Consider the following 19,633-nt stretch of genomic DNA (forward strand, 5'->3'; position numbering starts at 1 on the left):
GAGAGAGAGAGAGAGAGTATACAGTACATCAGCGCTTTCCCCCCCGTTTTTCAGCGCTCTGCCTCTCCTCTCGTATCACCGGGAGAAAAAAAGGAGGAAGGAATATGGTTTCAGCTGACGCTCCTCCCGTCTCGGCGCTGTAGCGGATCTCTGGTAGCAGCCTGCGAGGAGGAGGCGGCTGGGGCTCGGTCCGGTTCAAACCCAAACCACCCCCCCCACCCCCTCGGACACAAGCACAGGATCCTTCCCCGTTGCGAACCAGTGTGCAGGAGCACCACCGGGAGACGGGCTATAAATGGGTAAGATGTGACGCTTTTGTCCCTTCTTTTTCTTTTTTCTTTTTTTCTTTTTTTTGAAATTTGGAGAATGCCTCCTAAAATAGACGCGTACATTCATGCGCATCTGGATGGGCTGGAATAAACGCCCGGTCCAGATGCGCCTGGTTCTCTCTCTCTCTCTCTCCCTCTCTCTCTCTCTCTCTCTCTCTGTGTGCGTCTTTCTGCCCTCATCTCACCAACATCAACACCGCTGCCGCCGCCACCCCACCGCTCCTGCCTGACGTCGCATGTTTGTAAGCTCCCGTGCAGGCCAGCCTACAGTAATTAATGTATTTGCATGCTTCCGACTCCTTATTCGTGGTGATTATAAAACTGTGCGTCGGCGTGCGTGCAGCGCGGCCGTGGGTGCAATTTCAGCGAAAGAGAGAGAGAGAGAGAGAGAGAGAGAGAGAGAGAGAGAGAGCAGCCGGTCACATTGATGAGTTACAGATGTTGACACGTTTACATTCACTCTGTCTGATGTGTCCATTGTGTTGTACAGTATTCCTCTCTCTCTCTCTCTCTCTCTCTCTCTCTCTCTCTCTCTCTCTCTCTCTCTCTCTCTCGATGTTGGATGAAGTAGGCCTGACTGTGGCATTCTTCTATCTGCATCTCTCATCATCGCCATCATTTCCCCGGCATTGCGCATCACGCACAATGCACGGCTCACCTCAGGGGACGCACACACACACACACAAACACACAGACACACAGACACACACACGCACACGCACACAAACGCGCACTTCTGCAGTCCTTCTAGTAGAGCAGATGTTTATTGTCATGCAACAGCGACTTGCACTACTTACTGTTATTATTTGTTCAGCTCCGCGCCTGTTGCGTTGACGTGACTGTGCATCGTGGTGTTTATTCATGCCAGGCGGAGAAGTTTGGACTGAATTGAAACAGAGAAAGAGAGAGAGGGAGGGAGGGGGTGATTGGGGGGTGGGGAGTGGGGGGGGGGGGGGGGGGGGGGGGGGGGGGGGGGTGGTCTTGTCCTCAGCCACCGCTATCCTGACTTCTGGAGGAGGATATGAGTCTGGCTTGGGGAGGTCAGGCCTCAAAGGAAACATCCACCCTAAAACTCTGTTATAACCCAGTTACTGCACTGACAAAGTAGCCCTACCTGCATTTCTGGGTCATTTTTTTTTTTTTTTTTTGTTATTTAGTGTTGTATTTTTTCTTATTCCTGTAGGTGACTGGCCAAATATAGCCCAGCAGACAGTTTGATAGCAGAACCATTTTTTTTTTTTTTTTTTTTAGCTATGTAAAATGTCAGCGTAAATGCCCAATTTTGGTTCCAGTTCCTCAGAGTCAAAGAACAAAGGCCTTTTTTTTGTCCTCTAAACTGACATTAAACAATCAATCACAGGGAATCCACTGCAGAAGAGACAGCTAGAAAAACCTCTACGAGCAGCAACCTCGGTAGGCCAGAATGCAGAGCTGCTACCGAGACATGTCTTGATTTTTCTTGACTTGAAAAGCTCGCTGTCTTGTTCTTGTTGTCACTACCACTTTCGCTGTCTGCACCTTTATAACCCACAACATGAATACAACAGGTTTCAATACCTGTTCTCTTGCTGAAAGTCATTCTTGGAAATGTTGGCATGTTGTCGGTTAGTGAAGCAGAAGCAGGCAAGGCAGTTTAAGTGCATACACACAAAAAGAAGTAAGTTGTGAGACCTAATTAACAAGATAAAATAACTGCAGGAATACATTGCACAAGTGGGAGCCGATACCTAAGAGTGTAAGAGAGTCTGTGGGCGGACTTCTCCTTTAACGTGGGAGAATTCGGTGAATCCTGCGATCTGATCCACAGTGGAAAATGGTTGGGCTTGACTCCCAGCGGGCTGCAGTCCAGGATTGAATGTTTTATGGGGAGAAACACGCAGCTGGTCCCGGCATCATCAGTAACACCGCTACAACATGGGCTGCCCACACAGCTAAACACAGACCCAGTCTAAACCAGGAAAATGTCAACAGGGCTTTGCAGAGTTCATCATGTGTGTATTGCGTGTGTGGTGTGGTGGTTTCTCCTTATCTAAACCCACTGCAGCTGTTCAGACAGAAGACAGTGCAGATTCATCTTGAAATCCTTGTGTGTGTGTGTGTGTGTGTGTGTGTGTGTGCGCGTGTGCGTGTGTGTGCACGTGCATGTTTCCCGGCCATGTTGTCTGCAGGCTTTGAAAAGTTCTCTCTGTCTGGTTCATCTCAAGGTTTCTCATCCTTCATCTTTTAACCCTGCATGTAGGCTACACACACACACACACACACACAGGCACGCACACACACAAAGTCAAACTGAATTGCTGTAATTCCTTTGCTTTGCACTGCTTCACTCTATCAAAAGTCACTTGTGCACATTTCTGTGGCTGTTATGTGTTCCTATTTTGCATTTTCTAACTTTATATAGACTACCTCATTACGCATAATTTAATTGCTCGAAATATCAAAATCACGCTTTACACTTGAGACATAGCTGAGCAGCCACAGCTCTTTGAATGATCACTTGTTCTGCCAACATTACTTGTTTAGTACACGAGCTAAACAAGTGGAAAGTTTAGCTGAAGTCGGCTGAAGTGGCAAAAGTTGGCTAAAGGTCAGTGCTGTTGTCACCTTCCACCACCGATTCTGTTATCATGAGCTGACAGAGATGGGGTAAAGACTATAATTCAGGAACTTCTGACAGCCGGCTTCTGTTTTGCATTCAAAGAAAAAAACAAAAAAACAAAAAAGAGGAAATAGGCCTTTCTTCAGAGTAGCATTTTTGACATGAAATAGCAGGGTAAACACAGATGGTGTGAATTACATTAGTTAAAGTTCAGTTCCCACAGTCCCACCGAAGCAGCGTGCACAACACCAGGGCCCCTAGCTCTGTTACACCTAAATGGAAATGAACCTTAATTAATGTCATAAAGTACCACCTTTGTTTACAAAAAGTACCACCTTTGTTTACCCTGCTATTTCATGTCAAAATGGCTGCTGTGGAAAAGCTCTATTGGAGCGTAGTAGCAGCGTAATGTCCATACATGCTGGTTGGCTGTATCGGCAAAAAAAATGGACAATCTGATGGTGTTCAGTATCTGAATGGTGTTTCTCAACAGTGCAAATACAAGTTAGTTACAATTGTCTGTCAATAATCGCCATTTCAGATATTATTTAATGAGTGTGTACTGTTGGATTTTGCATTTTTATTAATGTACCAGAGATACTGCCAGTGTTGTTCTTATTTTGCCAGGGGAACAGGATTGTGGGAAGATATGGAGCTGTGAAAAAAAAAAAAAAAATGAACACATTAATACAGGACCTTGGGAACACAGATCCGCTCTGATATTTGTCCAAATGTGATTAAGTCTGTATTTCAATTAGTCAACTTTTCTTGTCACGCCTTGGCGCCGGCTCGCATCACCACCTATCCCCCATTACGCTCTAATCCCACGCACTCACTCCCTCTTGACGATGAATAGAGGGGATCTGAAGGGACGGGGAGTCCTTTCCGAAAGGAGAATTGATTCTTGATTCCGTCACGTCAAGTCTGAGAAACGATTAGGAAAATAAATGGATTTGACTGCAGCTGATTTCATCCCGGAAAGCGGAATTCAAGGATTCAAGGATTTAAGGAATTTTATTGTCATACCAGCTCACATGTACACGTTAGTGGTACGAAATTAGAACTCAGGTCCCAGTATCAGCCTAAATAAATAAATAACGCAAGGTTAAAAAAAAAAAAAAAAAGAAATGTAAATATAAAGTATGTAAGTATAAACAGTATATATAAATTATAAACAATATGTATAAATATAAACAGTATGTATAAACTATAAACAGTATATGTAAGTAAATATAAACAGCCTATATAAATGTAAACAGTATATATATAATATAAAGTGTGTATGAATAGAGTATAAGCAGCATATATAAGTGGACCAAGTGAACCGACGCCCGGTACTGGGATTCAGACGCCCGGTACTGGGATTCAGAGCTCGAGAAGCCGCTGCACCACTGCGCGCCGCCATCTTGTGCCAAAGACACAACTCTGAAATAAATTCAGAGTTGTGTGTATCGGTTCCACCACAAGGAATCAGAATCAGAATCAGAATCAGCTCCAAAAACGCATGAATTGCCGATCCCTGGTGAACTCTTTGCTTTGTGAAATTGCAGCTGGTGTGCAGCTCAACCCCCCCCCGAATCCATTCTCACTGCTTACAGAGAACTGAAATGACCGTTTTCCTTTTCATTATTTTAATGTCATGCTACTTTTAACTTCCTCCTTTTCGCGTTCATGTTGCGTATTTTCACACAGCCTCAGCCACTTTAGTCCTGACAGAGATATGGGTGGCAGGGGTTTGAGTTTATACATATTTGTCATTACTGAAGAATCTCTGCGGGCCGGTGCTTCACTTCCCCTCTTTTACAGGAGTTTTTATGCTGCTCTCCTATAGTCAAAACGGAGCCAAACAACAGAAGTGAGAAAAAAAAAAAAACAGGACTAATGGAATTTGTGCCACGTCACTGTCTAGTCTTGAGCTATCTCTGCAGCTATCTGAGGCCAGAGAGCCGTCCTCCCCCTTGTCTGGAGACCGAGTCAACTTGGACCACAGTTGTCCCCTTGTCCGCTCGTTATTGATGACTCGCGGAAGTTGGACTCTCTCCCCGTTTCCCCATAACGTAAACTCTCAGCGAGGCTCTGACCTTCCACTTCTCACACACTTTGTAGTCTTTCACCACGAGAGAGAATGCCACCATTGAGGCGCTGGATTCCACTCGGTGACTTGTTTCTCGCTGCAGATACCGTCCACGTCTGTGCATCTGTGTGTAGGTGTGTGTGTGTGCTCCCTTGTGCATCTGTGTGCATGTTTATGTATAAGTGTATGTATATGCATGCATGTGTGTGTGTGTGTGTGTATCATTTGGGGAGAGGGGCCAGTGCGTCTGAGTCATAGCGACCCCTTCATTCGGTTGTTTCCATGGCAACGCCGCCCTCCACCCCACATCCCAGCCGCCCACACATCAGTACTGGGCATGTGTCTGTGTGTGTGTGTGTGTGTGTGTGTGAGTGTGAGAGTGAGTGTGTCTGTGTGTGCAAAAGGGCTAGGGTTAAGAGAGCTATGTGATATGACACATCCAGTACATTTTTACAAGTACTTGCAACTCCATGAGCTGTCACAGACTCGTGTGTGTGTGTGTGTGTGTGTGTGTGTGTGAGGGGGGTGGGGTGGGTGAGAGACAGTGTATGTACGTGCTCACTTGTGTGCATTTTTTTTTTACACATGCAGATAGTGTCTCCTCTCTTTCCGTCTTTTGACAAAATTTCCAGATCTATGAGGAAATGACAAAATCGCATTCGCTGTGCATGTCTGTTTGTGTGTAGGGCTGCAGCTTATGTTTCTTTATCCTTTATGTTTCTTTTTTCTTTTCTTTTTTTAATTAATAAATGAACACTTTTGTCTTTTAGATGTCTAAAATGGCTTACTAAACGTTACCAGCCGCCCCAAACCCTGCAAACGATGAATTCTGTAACAGTTTGAAATAGAGAGAAGTGAGCAAACATCGCCATCTGTGAAGCTGGAGCCAGAAAATGCTCGGTATCTTTTCACAGGACTTGAACAGAAAAATCGTTAATTTTCTGTCCGCCCGATCAATCAATTCATCGACTAACTGTTTCGGTGCTATTTGTGTGTTTTCTTACGTCCGTGCCACGTCTCGGTCTTTTTGATTCCAGCCTTGAAATGGTAAGACAACGCCAGAATCGTCAGAATTAAAATGAACCGTGAACGTGAAACAGTCTCTCTGCAGTGTTTGAACTTATCTCTCTCTCTCTCTCCCTCTCTCTCTCTCTCTCTCTCTCTCTCTCTCCCTCCCTGGCCAGTGGAGGCCGTGGTGGAGTTCGACTATGAGGCTCAGCAGGACGATGAGTTGAGCCTGACGGTGGGCGACGTCATCACAAACATACGCCGGGACGATGGAGGGTGGTGGGAGGGCGAGCTGGGCGGACGCAGGGGGCTGTTCCCGGATAACTTTGTCAGGGTGAGTAATCAAAATCTCTTTTTCTCTCTCTCTCTCTCCCTCTGCCCCGCTCTCTCTCTCTCTCTCTCTCTCTCTCTTTTCTCTCATTCTCAGCCTCTTACACACTGCATAAATCCACCAGCGGCCCTCCATAAATAGCAGCAGAGTAAGCAAGCTGTGGTTGGTTTGTCACTGTGGCACAGCTCTGTGTGTGCGTGCGTTCGTGTGTGTGTGTGTGTGTTCTTGTGCATCTTGCGGAAATCAGTTTGGGTGCTGACATTCAGGGCGAGGACATGTTTGGTAAAGTGAGGACATTCGACAGATTCTCAGTTCACAAGTGGCCGGTTTAGGATTAGACAGTGGAAAACAACCCAGTGGGTTCGAGTACATTAATTAGGACATTAGGGCCCATTAGGGACATTAGGGACTATTGTTGTGTTCAATTCTTGCTTTGAAGTGCTCGTGCCTTATAGCCCTAGTGATTGCAAGTAATTAGTCCTGTTTCTGTGCATTATTATCTCCTTTCTTTTTAGTTTTTTTTTATGTTTGGGATTAGGATTTGCGTTAAAATTAGCTTAGGTTTTGGTCCTTACTCAGAGTCTTCCACCCTGCCGGTCACATTGCTGGGTTTCTCATTTACAAATGCATGCCAGGCTTTTATTCAAACCCACAGGACTTTATTTGAAATTGCAGAGGAGATCCCGGGGTTTCCAGAGATACCAAACATGCTCCGCTGAATTACACGGAAATGTGATTAAAATGATGTTTTCTGTTTGATGTAACGCTGCAGCCATAAAACAGTGGCATCTCGTTATGGGCGGTGCGGCTTCAGTCAAGTGTTGCAACCAGCAGACACAGAATTATGTCTGACATTGTCATACGGAAAAAAAAAAAAAAAAAATTGAGGGCACTTGAGGGGAAATTTAAGGGTAAATCAAGGGTTTAAGATTAGTTTAAAGTTTGATGAGGACTGACGATTAGCAGCAACTAGAGCAGGGTTTAAGGTGAGGTGTGTCAAGAGTGAGAGTTCAGCAACTATTGGATTATATTAAGACTGTTGTGCAGAGTGTGGGTTAGGGAGTGTGTGTGTGTGTGTGTGTCGTGTTGGTGTGTGTCAGTGTGTACATTTATAGTGACAAAAGAGGAAGCGTCCACTTCCTTTACTGTACCAGGAGGGGAAGTAGAAAAGTGACACAGAGAATTGCACTCGCATTTCAACAGCCCTAAAGAAGTCGGTCTATTGTCAGCTGGTGGCCGCGCAGCCGGGCTTTATTTCTGCTGACTGAACGTCACGACTCTCATTCACTGTCAGGGAGCCGGACAATGGGCCTGTGATGGCACACCGAGGGTATTTGCTCGAATATGTGTGTGTGTGTGTGTGTGTGTGTGTGACAGAGAGAGAGAGAGAGAGAGAAAGAGAGAGAGAGAGACAGATTGTGAGTAATGCAGTAATGCCAGACTGGCTGTCACAAGACTGCAGTAATGGGAATCACTGACGTTAAGCCATGCAGTGCAGATGAGTGTGATATATGTGTGTGTGTGTGTGTGTGGGAGGAGGGTGGGGGAGGTGGACAGACTAGCTGAAAGGTGACAGGGAGTGGTGACATGCCTCTCTCTCTGTGTGTGTGTGTGTGTGAAGAGTTACAGTTTGTTTTGGTATTTGTACCAATTCGCCTCTGTGCAGCCTCTGTTGTGTACGGACTGTGGAAATTGAATGGATGGGATGTGACGGCAAGGATTTCTCATTTCCGTGGTGAGAAAGCAACGCGCCGCGGTTTGGCCGTTAATTGCCAATGACACCTGCCCACACACACACACACACACACAGGCACACACACACACCAGCACCACGCCATCCCTGATTCACTGTGAATAGGGGGGCTTACTGGCAGATATCTCTGGACCCAAACCTCCTAGCAACTTGTTCCAGAGATATGACATTTTTACACTCACAAAATATCTCAAATTGCCATTTGGCCCATGAAACTGGCATGGGCCTTTGGTTCAGGGGTTATCAGGGTATTTCCGGGCTCACGTTGCCAAGGCAACAGCTGTACACGTTCATGGCGTCGGCAGAGGCATTTTGTTCAATCAACAACTTTGTTTACTACATTGCAGCTGATGAGGAAGGCTATGAAAGAGATCCAGTCATTTTATTTGACCCTCATTTTTGAACATCATTTATGTTGTGCAGTTTAAACTTTCACAAAATTATTATAATTAAAATTGTTACCAAAGTTTATGTGTCAGATACTTCATGTTTCTTTGTTGACGACCTAAATAGCCCTTTAAATAAAACATAACACCCCACACCCCCACTTATACATCCAGTATTCCTGTTACGCGACAATGGAAAAATATTCAAATCACCATAAAATCTCACTGACTGACCTAAAATTGGAAAGAAATATTAATTTTTGGTGTTGTAATGGCTTTATATTATTTCTAAGTAACGATTTTTGTTATTTATAACCGATGTGTTACAAAGTGTGTACAGGACATTGAAAACATATCATCATGTCAATTTCATTTTTACCCGGTAGAACCCATTACATTAGGAAAAGTCATTAAATATGAAGCAAAAAAAAAAAATGTTAATCATTTATTTAGAGACGTTAAACATTGGCTGGGGTCAAACTGACCTCAAACATAATAGGAGGGTTAAAACTGCAGCGGCACGCCCATGATTTTAAGTCATTCCTTGCATTAACTTTAACTTCATGTGGATGTGAAACCCACACATTTACTATAAAGCCATAACATTGCTCTATTAACAGTTTGGCTGCATGCATATTCACACACAGATGATTCATGGGCAGATTGAGTTGTGAACGAAGAACGGGAGTTCATGAAAAGAATGGAAACGAAATTTTGCATCACTGTCATCCCATTGTTTCCCCGGAACAGCAGCGCCGGTCTGTTTCACAGCGTCTCTGACAAGCATATGCTCCCTCTTTGTTTCCTTGTCCCTCTCCTCTCCATCTCTGTTTGTTGCAGATTGCCTCTCAATGCCACGGTGACTAATATATCCGACAACATGGAAGTTAGCTGGCATTGTTTTGCGTTATCTGCAGCGGGGAGCAGGGGAAAGGGTCACAGGTCTGGCGATATGGGATACAGAAACGAATGTTTGGAGTTAAAGGTGGGAGGAGGGGGCCCGGTGTGTAAACTACGTCGCCTGCACACACACACACACACACACACACATGCAGATACACCACAGCACTGTGTACATTATGCAGGTGTTTCCTGTGCCGATATAATGAATCACATCTTCTTCCCCTCGTTTCAGCTGAGTTTCCTTTAACTCTGAATTACCTCCATTTCCCCAGAGGAGGAATTGCAGCGATACTGAATTTGGTCCAAACAGCCACAAAGGCTCCACATACAGTTTGTTTTGTTACTTGATTTCTGTTGCAAAGCCGCACAGCGCTCGGTCTCAGGTTCTAAACAGGCCTGTTTTAATTATTTAAATTTGCCGGCCTAATGGGTCACAGATGCATTTTGGATTCATCTCTTATTGATTTATGTTCTGTTTGCTTTTTCATGAAGCGTCAAGCTTCAGGCCTGTAAACACTGCCTCCACTTCACAGCCTGTAAGGACGGGAAGCTGTAGGCTGAAAAATGGCTGCTTTGGTTTTTGCGTAGGTAGGCCTGTACTCTGCACCGTCTGAGTTCAGATGTTTGTCTGTGGGTGTGGGCGTCTATGTCTGTGCCTGTGCATTTCTGAATGAATGTGTGTGTGTGCGTCTGTCTGCAGTTGCACGCTCGGAGGCGTGCAGTTTGTACACAACACCTTTGCTCGTCTGCAATCTCTGACTGCAGAATCGGTGTTTTCCTGTTTTCTTCATTAAAGCTGCACGAGGAGGCTTTGCACGTCAGTGGCTCCGAAAGGCAGCAAGAGGTAACTTTCATGAAAACAATTCAACTTCCAACACTCAGAAATCTTGCTGGGCAACATCAATCAAGCACAGCACAGCAGGCTCATGGCTGCAACAGGCAGGTCTGCAATTATTTTCTAAGAGAAAAGACACCAAAGGGATGAAAGAGGCAGAAGATCTGACGGTGAGTCCAGCTTTCTAATGGTCGGAGCTCTGACTTGCTGCTGTTTGGGAGACAGTCGAGGCTACATTTTGTCTTAATGCTGAGTTCAGTTGGAATCAGGCAGCCATTATCATCATTAGCAGGAGACAATACGTCATGGAAAAAAACAAACAAAACCGGGCTGCACAACGGTAGGACGGCAAAAAATAGCTACAGAGTTGCTAAGATGATATTATATTGGTTGCAAAAGCTCAATATATTGTATAAGATAATTTAGTGTCTTTTTATATATACTGTATGTAATCATCTTAAATTTACCCTTAAGTAGCCTCAAATCTATTCCATATTGTTCGGCTTTGGCAGATACATATCCTGTGTGTTTTGGTTACGGTCGTCTGATATGGGTTTTTCTGTGGCCGATGCAGTTATCTTTTTTTTTTTTTTTTTTTTTTTTCATCAGATAAAATGCAGCAAATTTCAAATAATAACAGCTGAGACACAAATTTGCTGAACTCAAATGAGCATTTAACACTAATGTAATTGTCTACATCGTCTGCACGTGGTCTGCAGTCCACTTATCTTACATAAAAACGGAAATAAGGTAAACTGTATAAAAAAAAACCTTTAAAATTAATTACCAGTTAATAAACATTTAATACAGTTTTACTGCACCTAACAGCAGCATGACCGATGACTCGGCTTATCTCTAATTCTGGCTGCAACGTTTCACGGAAGCTGCTTGTTCCACTTGTGTTGAGTCAACCATTCAAAGCCAAGACGCCATGTTTTGCGGCTGCAGCATCGCATCAGATAGACGCACTCGGTCTTGTTTTGTATGCACGTTCCTGTAACTCAGCAGGACGTGTCTAATATCAAATATGTGGGAACCTCGGGCCCTCCTCGAGATGTTGAAATAAAGTTCTGTGGGTTTGAACAAAGTTCAGTTGCACAGCTTGCACTCGTAACCGTGACCACAGATGGGGCTGGCAGAGTTGAGGAGGTTTGACACTGAACCTGAATGGAGAACTTGAAACTTCTCCATTCAAGTTCTGGTTTTAACCTCTTAGCTAATTTTAGCAATTATCTGATTTTGGCCCAAAACAATTCCAGTAATTTCAAGCCCACCATGTTCTCTAAACAATGTGGTTGGCGGAAAACGACAGAATATGTTAACTTTTGACCGCAGGGCCATCTAACAAATGTAGCGGTCTTGTCTGATTTTACTGTCCTACACTCATTCACTGTAACTACATCTGTTTTCCAGTCTGTCATCCATGCTAAATCCATCTGAATGCAGCACAAATTCCCGTTGATCACTTCCTGTTGGCGGAAAATCGTAAATTATCAACGGAATTTCACTTATGGCGTTTTAATTAAGGCGCGGGACTCTCTTCTCATTTTTGGGGCCAAATCCGTGAGCAGAGTGTATTTTCACACAAAATCTTGCGGGATGCACCTTTACGCCCGGCTCCACACCTGTTCAGTTCTCCCGATCGGCGTCAGCGATCATTTAAAGGAAACCTCTGGTCTCGTCGTGTTTATAGTTTTAAGACTTGGCCGAGGCCTCCGTGCTGCATCGTGCACTGTGCGGCGCCACCTCTGCACACACACACACACACACACACACACACACACACACACTGACAGTGTGTTCAGGCTTACGTTGCGTGAGTCAGTGTCCCGGGGCCTGTCTGCTTCAGAGCGCCGCGCGAGCCGCAGGCAGACTTATGAAACAGTGTCATGCCGAATGTGGCGAAGAGATGTGAACAGTCGTGTCTGGCCTTTCTTTGTTTCTGTTTGTGTGCGCGTAGGTGTGTGTGTGTGTGTGTGTCTGCCTGTCCGGCTGTTAGTCGATTTTCCTGTCAGTCTGTGTATTCCTCTGCCTGTCTCTCTCAGGTCTGCCCGGCTCTGTCCTGTCTTGTGATTCTTTATGCAAGAGAAAGTCATGGGGACAGTCACAACTAGTGAGTTAGAGACGGCGGGAACGACTTCAGAAGGGAGGGGCAGACTGTGTGTGTGTGTGTGTGTGTGTGTGTGTGTGTGTATTTGCACACCCTTTTCAGTTCTTGTCTGTAGGTAAACGGTCAGGGTCACTCAGGTCACTGAGTTGGGGGGGGGGGTCGATCAGTCAGGTGATAGGGCTTTGGGTCATGGGACTATGTTTACATGCACACCATATTCCAGTTCAGGTCAATATTCCGGTTAAGGTAACTGCGCCGTGGCAACTGGAATATTCCGTTTACATGTTACTTGGCATGTTCCCGTGTTTCAGCGTATTCCACTCTCTTACGTAATGCGACTTTCAGCCTGCAGGGGGCAGCAGCACACATATAAAATACAGCAAATTTCAAATAACAACAACATCTACAGCTTGAGCATTTGATGTTTTTATGTGGCACTGGGTATGTTGTATATATGGTGTTGAATGATTTATGTTTATTGTCTATTGTAAAGCACTTTGGCACAACTCCGTTTGTATTTAAATGTGCGATATAAATAAATGTGGGATGGTGGTACGTGTCGGAAATACAGACGAAGAAGTCGTTTTCTTCTTCTGTCGCTATTTCTGTTTTTTTCTCCCATCGATATACTCCATGATATTTAAGTCTTTCATTAGCCTCCTGGCTCTTGCTGCTGTTCGCCAGGTCGTTCTCCCCGCTTGCAGGTAACCATAGCAACAAAGACGCCCCAGGATTCCTTGCGAATCGAGCATGCGCAGGCGTAACTGAATATTCCGGTTCGGGCCATTTTCAGATTAAGGTGTTTACATGGCACAGTATTCCAGTTGGAACAGGCACATGCTAGGAGTCTGATTGGGAATTCTCTCCAACCGGAATATGACCTTAATCGGGTTCGGTGCGTGTTTACATGACACGTGCACAACCGGAATATTGCGGATATTCCGAATAAAACAGGAATAAGGTGTGCATGTAAACGTGCTGACTTACTTGTGACAGGGCCAACTGCAGCATCTGCAGGAATTGCGTGGCTGTTACAGCACACACTTGGATAAACCTAATGTGCATCGATGTAATCCGCTCTTTACTCTTTTACAAAACATGTGAGTTGTATTACAAAAAAAAAAAAATCACCTGATGTTGGTCATTCAACACTGCAGCTAGCAGAGAGTTGCAGCTCTCCACCAGGTGTATCTCCGCCTCGCTCGTACTCAGATTTAGGCGACAAACCTCGCCTTTTTCGTCCACCGGGAGAAGGGAAAATACAGACGCACTGCCTGCATATCTCCCCTTCTCTGGTGTTTGGAAACCAGCCGAGCAGTTTGCACTGAATTAGGGTATAAAACAGGTTTTTCAAAGGTTTTGAATCACTGCAACCGCAAGGTGTTCTTGATCATAAAATCAACTGTGCACAAAAAAAACATTAGGCTGATAGGCCCAGAGGTATGGGAGATGAGCTGCAGACAGAAACCCCTTCCAGGCTGAAAATATAAAGCCTTAAATCTGTGTTGTAATTTTATCCACCAAGAGTGTATGTTGCCTGCTGTCTAAAATTGACCATAATTTGTTGTTTTGTGCTGTCAACCATTACGCACACGTAGGTTGCCGCTGTTTTTTCTTAACTGGTAGATTTAAATTTAACAACTTCCTATCTTGTCGGCCATAAATGGTAGCAAGAGGTTGTAAAAATAAGGGCTTTCGTGCCCAGAAATGCTTTGATATCCTTCACTGATATCCTTTTGGCGTATCAGTGAGTACCAAGGGGACGGGAGAGGCAAAAGATCAAACGCTGATTAATGAGTCCTGCTTTTCTGTGGACGGAGTGTTAGTTTGCTGCCGTTAAGAAGACAGTTTGTATTTCACTTTCAAGTTTTTTGGATTCGTCCTTTTCTGCCGGCGTTGACCTGACAGCAGATTCCCACAGGGAGAAAAACGGTGAATCTCATCTCAGTGAGCGAAGATGGGACGCTCCTCTCGTTCACAGCCTCGTTCTGTGATTTAAGCGAAGAAGACAAGTGCATTTTTTTTTTTCCCCTCCACGTAAAAAACCTTTACATAACACTGCAGCTAAAACACTCTCACTTACTCCTTCTGTCGATCTCTGTCTGGTCTCACTCCCACCATCTTTCATCTGTCCCTCCCTTTCTTCCCTCTTTCTCTCTCTCTCTCTCTTTCTCTCCCTCTCTCTCCTGTGTCCTCCCCTCCTCACCTCCATCTGCAGGAGATAAAAAAGGAAGGGAAGAGGGATGGAGGACAAGCAAGCACGATCAAATCGGACCTGTCCAATGGCAGAGCGAGTCCAGTGTCTGACCCCAGCGTACGACCAAGCAGGAAAGGTACTCACACACTCACACACACACACACACACACACACACACACACACACACAACAGCAGGGCCGCGTAAAAATATCTATTTTCCGATCTTAATTTGAATGGCTCGATAACAATTCTTAAAATCCGGAGATCGATCTTTTAATCTGTGTCTTAATCTTTTGCCTTTGGCTGTGCGCAGATCTTTGCCACATGTCTGCAGAGCGCCTCCTGTCCTGCAGATGCCGGAGCCTCAGCCCCGAGAGCCAATGTCTTCATGCAGTTTGGGTTTAAAAACCAAAATGATCGTAAAGAAATGCTGAAAGAAAGCAAAGCTGCATGTTAGCTGCAAAGTTGTTATCGCTGAACTGACACGGAATCACATGGAATCAAAGCATCGAATCACATCGACAGCTTGTGAATCGGAATCAAATTAAATCAGGAATTCAGTGCCATTAGCCGTATACAGCAGTGGAAAGTAACTAAGTGCATTAACTCAAGTACACTGCAAAAACTCAAAATCTTACCAAGATTATTTGTCTTATTTCAAATCAAAAATGTCTTATTTCTAGTCAAAATATCTCATTACACTTAAAATAAGACGTGATCACCTCAGAAGTAACTTGTTTTTAGACAACTGTCTCTTGTTTCAAGTGTAAATTTGCTTGAAACAAGTGAAAATTTGCTTGTTGTTTGCTTGTTTCTTGTTTTCTTAATTTTCACTTATTTCAAGTGAATTTTCACTTTTTCCACTGGCAAATTTTGCCAATGAAACAAGCAAATTTTCACTTGTTTCAAGTGGTTTTTTACTTGAAACAAGTGAAAATTGTCTAAAAACAATTTTAATGAGATATTTTGACTAGAAATAAGACATTTTTGACTTGAAATAAGACAAATAATCTTGGTAAGATTTTGCGTTTTTGCAGTGTACTGTGCTAAGTGACATTTTAAGGCACCTTTACTTAAGTATTTTAATGCAGGATGTTTATTTAATATTCCATAAACATATTTTTGTGTATTTATGCTTAATTTAAAGATTTGTGTACTTCTCCTGTCACACACAACATAGACACACACACACACACACACACACACACACACACACAAAGTTGTTGTCCATAGGCAGGTTTAAGTCATCCAGCTCCAACACAGATCCTATTAGTGTGAGCGAGGATTTGGGTCAAGTGGCCCTCTGTTTTATTTGGGCTAACATGCTCACACACACTCTCTATACACACACACACACACACATGCACATACATGTGTGATATGATACCTCAAAAGTGGAGTGGAGGAGGAGGAGGAGGAGAGACACCTGGTGGACACAAGAGGAAGTGCAGGCACATGACTTCCCATAGCATACAGCCGCTTTGCAGTGAGTCATGAATGATGAGTGGGCTAATGAGTGTGGGGTAAACAAATGTAAAGCCGGTGGGAAGCTTTTGGTGCCGGTGCAGGGTGGCGACACTGCCCTGCGTTTCAAATGTCATGTGACTTTGAGTAAGCTGGTGACCCTTGACCTGCTCGGTCATTGTAAGCCGAGGATTGTGGGTAAGGCCATCAGCTAAATGCAAAGGATGTGAGTCAAGTAGGTATTTATTGCTTCTGTATGCACTTTTTTTCTGTGTGTGTGTGTGTTTGTGTGTGTGTGTGTGTGTGTGTGTGTGTGCTGCAGGGGAGCAAATCCGTAAGCGGAGGTGTAAAGCGGCGTTCAGCTACCTGCCTCAGAACGAGGATGAGCTGGAGCTGAAAATAGGCGACATCATCGAGATTATAGCGGAGGTAAGAAACCTGAAACTCTCCTTCCACTCGTTTTTTTAATGTTTACTGAGTGACTTAAAGGAGAAGTCCGTCCATTTTTGGTGACATGGACTATTTTCTAGTGGTGCATGAATCTTTGCTTCACCACTTCACCGAGATTTCACTCAACTCAGGAATCACTCCTTGGCGATGCATTTGGTTTATAAACCACGATTGAGGTCAACGTTTCAATTCAGTACTTGTAACTATAATTTTATAACCATGAAATAAATATGCAGTGATGTAAGACTATTCTTTTTCTTCTGAAATTACTTAAACATTACATATTAAGAAAACAAACAATCAGAAAAAATTAACAAAAAAAGTTGCGATTAACAGTATTCTGACAGATCACCACAATGTCAGGTCTTTTTTTTTTTCTTTTTGATCAATTTTTTTTATTTATTTTGTAAATTATAACACAAGAAATGCACAACAAACAACCATACAAATATTAAGACAATCACAATGACAAACACACACCCTTAGAGATCCCTCCCACCACCCCTAAGGTCCCAAATAGGTAACAGGGTAACAGGATTAGACACAAGCACGTAATAATAAATTAAAATAAAGGGGAAAAAATTAAAAATAAAAGTAGATGGGGATAGGGTGGAGAAATCATTCAGTAAAAAAAATAGTAGGGGGACAAGCAATAAATACATTTAAGATTGAAGAAATTTTATAAGTCAAAGTGCTCCCAAAAAAAAAAAAAAAAGATTCACAAACTATTTGACTCGAGGCATTTCATATTCATATTCAGGCAGGATTTATAATCAATGCATCAGTGCAGTGAATGAATCCGTACACCGCCTCCATCTTTTACCATCACACTGCTAATTTCTGATGAAGTCCGGTGGGATAATGGGAAAATCAACCCTAAGAGCATCCATTTTATGTCTTTTCTTTCAACGTATTGATTTTTCTTTCTCTCTGTAGCGAGACTAGTCGGTAAAAAATGATTTCTCCTCAGCACTTCCTATTTTATTCTTCGCAGGCCGGCAGTGGTTGCCTGTTTAATTGTTCTGCTGTTTGAAGAAGTGCCAGCTAAACAGTGGACGAGTGGGGGGAAAAAAGCCTGTTTTGCATCTCAGGACAGAGAATGTCAATATTCAGTTCAGGACCTGCTTTCGGTGCCTCTGGGGTCGATTTGTTTGAGCTGTCACTGATTCTTTACCGCGAGCAGGCATTGATGAGTGACAGTCAAGCAGCCAAGATGTAAGAAGCTCTACAGTGAAGGAGTTGATTATAATTTGGTCAGAGTCAATCAGGATGACAGAAATAGACGGGAAATAGAGTTCAGGTTGACAATGGCCAGAGTGAAATAGTCCAGTAATTTTAGGCCAAAATTGGGGTCAACCTAGGACAAATTTCAAGAGAAGCAAACTCAACTGATTTTGTATCCTCAGTTTGTCCTGAGTGAGGGAAAAAAAAGTCCCAAGGAATCCCATTGGTGGAAAATTTTGAAAATCTCCTCTATATGACCATATAATACCAAAAAACACTGTTTTTAACACACAGGGGAAAGGGGTTCAACATTTTACTTTCAGATATCACTATAAAAATTCACAAGTTGATTACACACACAAAGACAAGAAAAAAAGTCAATTACAAGTTCTTTGAATTATTCTGTTTACACATGCATATCACACATTATCTGATTTGATATGTACTAATTGGAATAAATGGAATTGGAATAATTCCATTCCATTCCATGTGCTAATTGGAATAAATATATGGGTGATTTTCAAAACTTTCCACCAATGGGATTCCTTGGGACTTTTTTCCCTCACTCAGGACAAACTGAGGATATAAAATCAGTTGAGTTTGCTTCTCTTGCAATTTGTCCTAGGTTGACCCCAATTTTGGCCGACAATTACTTGACTACTCCTGCAGGGGGCGCTCCCGTAACTCAGCTATCACCTGTTAAGGCTGAGTCCTGCAGGCAGCGTCCAGGGTCCGAATCCGACCTCTGGCCATTTGCTGCATGGCGTCCACCCTTTCTCTCTCTCTCTCTCTCTCTTGTGACTGTCAAATAAAGCAGAATTCATTGCCTCCTGCAGTCTGTCCATCCAGATAGTTTCTGTCTCCCTTCACCCAAATACAGTGGGACTGGCTGTGTATTCTCCTGTGGAGCTCAACATGTTAAATGTGGAAAAACTTGACAGCAACAGAAGTTTCCAAACATAATGGCACAGACGCCCGGCATAATTCAAAGCCCTTGAAGGTGAAGAGTTTCATTGGGAAATAGAACACTGGAAAACTGTATCCGTCTGCACCCAGTGACAACAAACTCACGACGGATAGATATAGTTTGCCGATGTTCAAACTCAGTCTCAGGTGTAAGATTTTTTTTTTTTTTTTGTATTTTGGCTGGACTGTTTAAGCTGTAAGGCCTCGGCTGACAAAATGATCACATTTGTGGATCTTTTCCCTTAGTTTAGAGATGTTTTAGAGATATTTTTGCAAACTGGAACTTCGGTTGGAGATGGATTTAATAGGTGTGTGTTTTCTGTGTGTGTGTGTTCAGGTGGAGGAAGGCTGGTGGGAGGGGGTTCTAAATGGGAAGACGGGGATGTTTCCCTCCAACTTCACCAAAGAGATCGTGCCGGAGCCGGACATGCCGTCGCTGGACACGCCCACCTCGCAGGAGGACCTCCGCAGCAGACGCACCAGTGAGTCTCAGCCAATCATATTTAGGGACGGCACTGAGATCTGATTTTTAAATGATAATCCCTGACATTTTGATATAAATGAATATACATTTTGTAGAAGTTATCCTGTGACAATTCACGAAAAATCGTGTATCGACACATGGCATGATAATGGTTGTATTTACGGAAGTCTTTATTATTTTTTTCTGCTCTCCTTCTCCACTTCCTTGTGTTGCTTGCATGCACATTTATGTGGAATTTGTAAGTGAATCACAATCCCAGCGTGAACCTTCATCAACTTCCATATCTGTTTTAGGAAATAAAAAAATTGGTTCATCTGAAAATCTGAAATCTGTCACTCGATGCTTCCTGAAATGGACAGATGATAAAAGCAGTGTTGAAATGAGTGTAACTGAAGCTGTGAACAGTTGCATTTTTTTTTTTGTCAGAAGCGATGCTCATATTTCAGTTTTAGTCAACTGATATATCAGGTGTAAGTACATGCATGTCCAACAGTGTCTGTGGGACTTTTTTTGTGATTC

At 43.5% G+C, this 19,633-nt stretch overlaps 1 protein-coding gene across 1 annotated transcript in view; it reads left to right on the forward strand.

Moving 5' to 3' along the window:
- sh3kbp1 (SH3-domain kinase binding protein 1) overlaps positions 1-19,633 on the forward strand; it is a 44,572-nt gene continuing 24,939 nt past the window's right edge. Inside the window, 5 exon segments of the mRNA XM_030079369.1 lie at positions 1-299; positions 6,187-6,344; positions 14,547-14,661; positions 16,313-16,419; positions 18,968-19,112. Coding sequence (XP_029935229.1) covers positions 296-299; positions 6,187-6,344; positions 14,547-14,661; positions 16,313-16,419; positions 18,968-19,112 — 529 coding nt within the window. The 5' untranslated portion in view covers positions 1-295.

The sequence above is a fragment of the Myripristis murdjan genome, chromosome 20, assembly GCF_902150065.1.
Source record: "Myripristis murdjan chromosome 20, fMyrMur1.1, whole genome shotgun sequence".
Classification (NCBI taxonomy): domain Eukaryota; kingdom Metazoa; phylum Chordata; class Actinopteri; order Holocentriformes; family Holocentridae; genus Myripristis; species Myripristis murdjan.